Genomic DNA, 8,499 nt, shown 5'->3' with positions numbered 1-8,499 from the left:
GCTTCAGGTGTGTTGTTATGGATCATACAAGGGAAGGACATGGGGTCATCGAGGCAGCTGTTTATGAAGGCAACCATATGAAGAGTATCCAGGACCTCAAATCCAAGACGGACAAGAAACGCTCTTCCTTTCAGAAATACGTTGATTTCATTGATGAACAGAAGGAGCGTGTGAGCAATGTTCAGAAGCAGTGTACAGATGATATCAATAAAGTATATGAAGAATCAGTCCGGCAGTTGTCAGAGAAGAAAGAAATCCTCCTTGGTGAAGTCAAGGGTAGGACTGAAGAAGTAAAGAAAGAACTGGACAAAATGAAGAAATCGGCTCAGGAGCACATCACTCACTTGATCACCGTAGCTGACGTGATAACTACTAGAACAAAGATACCGTTAGATATGGATGCTTTGGCTGCACACGACACTCTATGTCACGACTTGCAAGAGGCTTTGAAACAAGAAGATCCTGACTACAGGCAGCCGAGGCGATGGAGCAAGAAAGGAAAAAGTGTCAGTTTCAAGAGGAATGTTGGAATGGACGAGATAGCTCTCGGTAAAATCGTAAATACAGTTGCAAAGAACATCACTTTGCCTGCTAAGGATAGCATGAATGCCATGGTTGGTACACCTGACGGTAGGATGGCAGTGGGATGTCACACAGGTGGCGTAGAAATCTTCTCTGCTGATGGCCAGCTCCAGCAGACAGTTTTCAAGAATGTTAAGATTTGTGGAGTAGGATTTCTCTCTGATGATCGGTATGTTACACTTGATGGCTCAAACAATATCTCACTGTACAGACTAGATTACACAAAGTTGAATGTAATGTTTAAGACTCTGAGTGACGATGAAGGTGGAATGGCTAACCTGACTGTAGATAGTGAAGATCAGATCTATGTTAGCTACAGAAAAGCTCAAAAGATCCAGGTATTCTCACCAGCAGGTGGGAAGGTGATCAGGGTGATACCATGTGATACACCTAAACAGATTACTAGTTATGATAATTACCTAATCACCGCATCCAGGGATACAATACGATTGATTTACAAGCAAAGTGCTGTAAAATATAATTTAAAGACATTAGGTGTTAGCCCACATGCTGCTGTGTCTCAATGGAACACAATCCTGATAGCCACTGTGAAGCACGATTTAGGTTTAGTTAGCATTGATGTGTACACTAACGAGCTGAAGCATGTCCAGAACCTTGTCTTGGATTACAAGATTGAGAAGCCTAAGAGAGAGTGGTACTATCTCCAGCAGTACCGATCAGGAGAGATCGCTTTCTGCACTCCTGATAGACTCTATTTATATCCCAATAGCCTATATTCCACTGAAAATAGTGGATGAATCCCCATTTCTCGCACTGCATGATGCAGTCTTCAGGCCAGTAGGAAGAGGGGGCGGTGCGATGTGTGCGACTATAGACCTCTTTTTTTCCTGGTCAAAACAGGCACGTTGAAAAATTAAGAGTAACGTAATATTTCGTTGAAAAAAAGATGGACCCATCACTCTCCCTTTTAATTTTGTTCGAAAAAAATGAGTGGATGTGTAGGAGCTTTTATGAGCATGTGTGTGTGTTAGAAAGAACGAGAATATGGGTCCGTTGTGTAAGTTGGTGAGTGCGTGTGAGTGATTATACTAGTTTCACTTGTTTTAGATTCTTTTCTTGTTGAATTTGTCAAATATCTGTAAAAACAGATCGATAACCCTAACCCCTAGGAGATTATGGTGTTGCATCTGACTGTTGTCATAGCAACTCTATTGGGGACATCCCGTCTCGCCAAAACCAACCTGAAATTAGAATAACATTTATCTCCTAAGAGGCCTGTTTTTTCTGTGACTTCATAAAGTCATTATATATAAAATCCATTGGAATCAGTTATATTTTGAGCTAGATGAAATTGAGTTTTGGTGAATATTTTAGAAATGACATTCCTAGACCATGTAGATCAATTTTGAATGATTGAACTTTTCTAAAATATAAAAAGTAACCTATCTTTTAATATACTTCTGACTTATGTATTTTTCAAGATTTTGTTGTTGAGGATGAATCTTCATGTGACTTATTTGGTAGCTGTTATAAATGTGTAAATAATGATGTAGACACAATTCAATTGTGGACTATTTTCCAGGCGGAGATAATAATTCTGGTGATGTACTCTATAATGTACTGCCGTTTAATACAAATAGTTTTTTTTTCTTCATTTACTATGATGCATTTCAGATCACTGTCAACCTAGATGTTATTTTTACCCAGAATCATGAGAGGAAATGCCACTTTGTCAAAAAAAGGAAGTTCCCTTCCTTTCTGGCTGCTACCTTCCAAGCAATTTTGATATTGTTGTACCATTGCAATGCATTTACATGTTTTCTATTATTTTCTATTTTACAAAAATCGGTCTGTGCTCAACTTGAAAGATACTTCAAAGAAAATGATATAATTTATGAATTTCAATCTGGTTTTCGACATGATTATTCGACTGAAACATGTCTATTCATTTGACTGATTATTTGAGGACAGACAATTCCCAAGGGCACTTTGTTTGTATGGTGCTCCTTGATCTGCAAAAAACTTTTGATACAATTAACCATTGCGTCTTATTGAAGAAGTTACAACTTATGGGTTTTAATAAAGCAATTTTAGAGTGTTTCAGAGCCTACTTATCTAATCGACACCAAGTAGTGGCCATTCGTGACATGTTATATGATTGAAATTTGTATTCTTCTGCCGGTTCATACTTTTCTATTTTGTATGTATATATACGTGTATTTGTACGTTATAGAAATTCTACAAATTCATCATTATTTTCCTCTTCCTCCTCCTCCTCCTCTTTTTCTTCTTCTCCTTCTTCTTTTTCTTCTTGTACTTATTATCAATTCAATCATCAATTTAATGTTGTTATTATTATTATCTTTGATAAATAATTTTTTCTTTTTCTTATCTGTCTGTAAATATTACTATTTCAACTTATTAATTGTGTACATGTCTGTAGGGGACCCCACTGGAAATATTAAGCTCTCGAGCTTTCGTGGGTTATCCTGTTCAAGCTGACTTAATTTTGATCTTTTATTATTGTATGGTGTTGTATGTTGGAAGCTTGGCGAATAAAAATCAATCAATCAATCAATGTGTTATTCCATGTACAAGCGTATGTTTTTTATTCTTAAATAACAATGGTGGATTTAATCAAGGAGTTACTACACTGTAGTAACTCCTTGATTTAATTGACTTGAAACAAAACTTTAGTTATTGATACCACGTTTTACATTGTACAAATAGATTTCTTACATGTATTTGCAAAACAGGATATGAACTCTTTGGAGTATACGGGAGGATTAAATGGAGAGGGGGCACAGTCACATTATCTGACGAAAATATTCTTTGTGCATACTCACACAGACCGCCTGTTTCCTTTTTGTTGTGCGCATGCAGTCGCAAATTAAGGTACTCCAAATTGTTCCGAATCAATGATACAACTCATCCCATGCATCTCCGTACAAGCAGAAAGTACACAAATGTTCAAGCCAGGATCAAACGGTACCATGCAGAACAGCACCGTCGCATTGTTGGCTTAACTCTTGCCTTATACCCCCTTCACATACACGGATGTTTCTTACGAGTCCTTACGGATCGCCAACTCGTAGTCAGTCGTAAGCATCCGTAAATATCCCACTGGGGTCCGTAAATAACTCATCACAGCTCGCGACAACTCGTAGACAATCTTTAGGATCCGTGAAAGGAGAGGCAAATTTGATGACATGTCAAAAATCTTCTTATGATTGTCCGCTGATTGATTTTTCTTTAAATAGCTCGTAAATAGCTCGTAACAATCCGTAAGTATCGTAAAGCGCTCGCAACAACACGTAACCATCCTTAAACTGCTCGCAAGAATCCGTAAATGACTCGTAACAATTGTTGTGAACGATGTGTTTACGGATTATTTATGCCCGCGTCACACTGTCCCGAAGTTGAGATAAGATGGACACACGATGAAGGAAAATTCCAAATTCGGCTCTGATCGTCAACACATCGAGCCATATCGGGCCATTCGTGAGGGCATCTGAGGCAATCGTATGACCGCCGGTGGATTTTTCATTTTTCTATCTTTGTCTTTATGGGGTGTAAAATTGCTTTGGGCATAATAATTAAAACTAAAATATTCTTGGGGGTAATTGTATAGTATGTCCAGTGTCATATAAGCCCATGTAAAATGATATAGTTTTGTTGGCAAAAGATGAAAATTGTCAATTCCCAAGCTCAATATTGTTTTCTTTAAAAAGCTGTACTTCTAAATGTACTGACTCAAACCCACTTTTTGAGACAAAAAATCCTGCAGTGTTTTATGAGCTTAAAAAACTTAGGTATCATGTAAACAAAAAAAACAAAAAAATTGACAAGTAAACGCAGTCAAATTAACTCTAGAATTTCATTCAAAAGGCACTAAGCTATTCGACACATCTCATCAAATGACATATTTCCAGAGAAGTTTATGTTACCCAAGCGCGTAGCCAGGATTTTATTTTAGTGGGTGCGGTAGTGAGCACAATGACAATGACAATGACAATGACAATTTATTCTCATGTCACCCACATTGGGGTATTGGAGAAGTTTACAGTCAGTTTGAATTTGTCAATTTAACACTGTAACATATACAATACAAATATAATTAATGTTAATCCATACAAAATAACACTATCGACAATAGTGAGAAAAATTATGATGATAATGATAATAACAATATTGATGATGATAATAATAATAATAATAAAAAACAAAACGATAATATTAATTAAAAACGATAATTTTACTGGCACCAGTAAATTGATATCTGAATTAATGAATTACTGAAAATATTCTTGATATCAATTTAATAAATTGATATGAGACAAAAAAGAGAAACATGAAGCTAATATTGAACTCATAACATGTTTTTTGCACATACTTAAATTAATGAAAACGAAGCATTATTTTTCGACAGAATTTTACTAAGTTCAAACGTTATTGGAGTTAAAAAGCTGATCCATTTTAAGTGTATTTGATCTTTCAATAAAATATTTATCGATGAACAATTTTCTATCTGAACGAAAGGTAGGGCATACAAATAAGTAATGAAACTCATCCCCAAGCGATTGCAAATTGCACAGCGTACATAGCCTCATTTCCCTTAGAGTATTTGAATATCTACCAGCCACAATCGGCAGGTAATGATTGCCACAGCGAAAACGACTTAATATTGTCCGATCTCTTTTAATGAGATCGATTAAGTATCTTTCTAAACATAAAGAATGTTTGAAGATTCGATTGTTAACACAATGCGAATTATCGTACATACAAGCAGACCAATACTGAGCATGAGAATTTATTTATTTATTTATTTATTTCTAATCTTTTGACAGGGTAGCCCATTCACCAACAAGTAGTGGTCTTCCATGGGGCCCTGAATGAACCTATTTACATCGTTTATAACATTTATACAGAACAGTTACAAAAATAATACTCGTTTGCAAAATAAACATATATCATTAACCTACTAAACAGTAATGTCAATAGGAAAATATTAATTAAGTCGTAATTATGTGAATAAGTCATGTAAATATTACAGAACATGCACGTAGTATATGTACGGCTGCAGTGGCGTAGTCAAGGTGTGGACGTACAAGAGTAAGATACAACTTTTCTTTAACATTAGATGAGCAGTGATGGAAGTTGCGCCTTGGGAAGTTAAGGACCCTTGAGGCTTTGCCGGTTGCGTAATGAGTCTGGCCATTCCAGCATAGGTCTTTCTGGATATTGATGCCAAGGTATAGGGTCTGGTTCGTTTCCTCCAGGGTAACATCAAGGATTTTGTGGGATTTAGTACCCGGTGTTCTCTTTTTTGAAACACGTATGGTTTTGCATTTAGAGGGATTGAAATGCATGCCCCAAGTCTTGGACCACTGGACCATAGTATCTAGGTCTTGTTGAAGAGCTTTCTCATCTTCAGCAGATTTGATGGGACGGTAAAGTAAACAATCATCGGCAAAGCCTTTGAAAAATCAAGCACTGCCATGTCTGTGGTGATATTTTTGTCTAAGTATCACCACAGACATGGCAGTGCTTGATTTTCAAGGGGGGTGCAGGGAAGGGGGGGAGTTTTCCCCCTTCCATGCGAAGCGCGGAAGTTTTGACGTTTCATTAAATTATTAGAGAAAGAAGACGAATCGTTGAACCGTTCTCGACGTTCTGGACAACTAGCCTACTCCCTAGGGCAACAACTCTCTAGGACGACTACCCCCGGGACACTCCCCTCTCTCGCTCTTTATCTCGATTCCAGGGTGCAATCTTGAGCCCAATTGTCCGCCCCGTGACCACGGCACTTCGCCACTGCGACGATCAGCATCCCTAAACCTTGACATATATTATACTCAGTCCATTCAGGGATTCCGAAAATTTATTGTTGGTACAATGCTCAGTCCAATGTTATTTTTTTACCTTAAAGATACTATGTCCCTTTTGCAGCCAACCTCAAATTATGTAGAACTTTGCAGGAATTATGAATATGTCATGTATATCCTATCTATGAAATTCAAACGTTAGCAGTGTCCTTATATTCAAATTATGCAAGGAAACCCGTTTACTTGCTAGACTTCACTGTCAGACACTATTGTCAGTATTGAGTGACTGACTGGCTTTTTCTTCTTCTTTGGTAATAACTTACATAAACTGAGCTGTAAAGGATTTGTCTACTACAATAACCCACTTCTTGTAATGGCCAAAATTAAACTGATTGAACCTTTGCGCAGCATAAAACGTACGAACATGCGGTACAATGATCTAAAAATCAAGACTATTACTTATTGGGCCGTATGCATAAAAAGTAGCAATTGCTTGTGCTAGCCTTTTACTTGAATCCGTATGCATAAACATAAGCAATTGCTTGCTAGCAAATGCTTTTGCTAGCAAGCACAAGCAATTGCTTGATGTCCGCAAGCAATTGCTTAAAGATCAAGCAATTGCTTAAAAAACGTATGCATAAAACGAACCTTTTGCTTGTTCTTATAAGCAATTGCTTACGTTTTTTCAAGCTCCGTCATAGCAGCTTGAGCTCTTGCTTAATCGGGACGTTCGCGGTTAAGCATCATGTTTATGCTCGTTAGAGAAAAACCAAAGTTGTACAGGAGTAGAATAAATCGAGAAGAAATTGCTCCCGAGACCTATCGGAAACTATTCCGTTTCGACAAAGAGAACGTTGAGTGGTTAGCACACAGGTTCATACCTGAACATGATGAAAAACGGGGAGGATGTCTGACAACGGTGGAGAGCATGGAGGCCACGCTCCACTACTTGGCGGATCTGGGTTACCAAACAACAGTGGGGGAAGTGATGGGGATCAGCCAGACCACTGTTTCTCGACATGTGGCTAAAAACATTGACCTCATCGCAGCGCAGCACCCTACCTGGATCAAGTTTCCCACTTCAAACGCAGACGTGACACATGCAAAGGAACGATGGGCTGAAAAACTGGGGTTTCCTTTCACTATCGGGGCGATTGACTGCACCCATGTGCGGATTGACAAACCGCGCGGCCAGTTCGGAGATGAGTTCATCAACCGCAAAAACTACCCTTCCTTTAACGTCCAGGCAACATGCGATGAGAACTATATCTTCACTAGTGTTGACGTTGGCTGGCCCGGATCGGTTTACGACTCCCGGATTTTTCAAACGTCGGACCTGCGCGATGTCGTTTCAAGAAATGTTCGCGGCTGCCTTCTGGGGGACTCTGGATATGGGATATCACCATACATGATGACGCCCTTCGCTGATCCAGACACGCCGGTCAAGAGGTCTTTTAACAGGGCTCACACAAGAAACCGTGTCGTCATCGAGCAGGCTTTTGGGCAACTCAAACGGCGATCCCCGATCCTCAGGTATGGGGTTCGCCTGAAGCTCGAGAATATTCCCAAGTGCATCGTAGCATGTTTTGTGCTTCACAACGTGTCACGCTTCCTCCATGACCCGGACGACGACTTGCGTGGCGATGACGAGGATGGAGAAATCGCTGGCGACAATGGCAACCATGGTGGAGTTGTAGAACAAGGACCTCGGATACTGCGGCAGCGAGGTCAACAAAAGCGTGATGAAATCGCCAACCATATATACGAGAGACGCGACCAATGAATAACAGTCGTAAATAAACTGGAACTACTGGCGAAATAAAGACAAGAAAACAATTGATTTTTTTTTCTTCAACTTGCAGATTAACGTTTATTTTTATTTCAACCTGTCTTCGCAGAGTATGTGTATTTGGGTGTGCACTTGTGTGTGCATGTATCGGTTTTTTTTTTTCATTTTGTTCTGAAATATGTCATCCTGGAATGTTATACTGCCATGTCAGGAAAGGCTACCCCACACGCATGACATTTGAATACACTACTAGTATGCGAAACCCGCCTTTGTTCTCCCATGAATGATGTTCGCACCGGCGTGACGTCGCTATTGTTGAGATCGTAAGCAATTGCTTGCTGG

At 39.0% G+C, this 8,499-nt stretch overlaps 1 protein-coding gene across 1 annotated transcript; it reads left to right on the top strand.

The window, feature by feature from the left end:
• Positions 1 to 7,113: 7,113 nt before the first annotated feature.
• Positions 7,114 to 8,151, top strand: LOC100893054 (putative nuclease HARBI1). Its single transcript, XM_003724820.3, has one exon. The coding sequence runs from the start codon at positions 7,114 to 7,116 to the stop codon at positions 8,149 to 8,151; it is 1,038 nt and encodes a 345-aa protein (XP_003724868.3).
• Positions 8,152 to 8,499: the final 348 nt, after the last annotated feature.

This window comes from Strongylocentrotus purpuratus, unplaced genomic scaffold, assembly GCF_000002235.5.
Source record: "Strongylocentrotus purpuratus isolate Spur 01 unplaced genomic scaffold, Spur_5.0 spur5_scaffold_2, whole genome shotgun sequence".
In the NCBI taxonomy this organism is placed as follows: Eukaryota; Metazoa; Echinodermata; class Echinoidea; order Camarodonta; family Strongylocentrotidae; genus Strongylocentrotus; species Strongylocentrotus purpuratus.
Note: the sequence above shows the minus strand (reverse complement) of the source record. Positions and strands in the feature narration are given on the sequence as shown.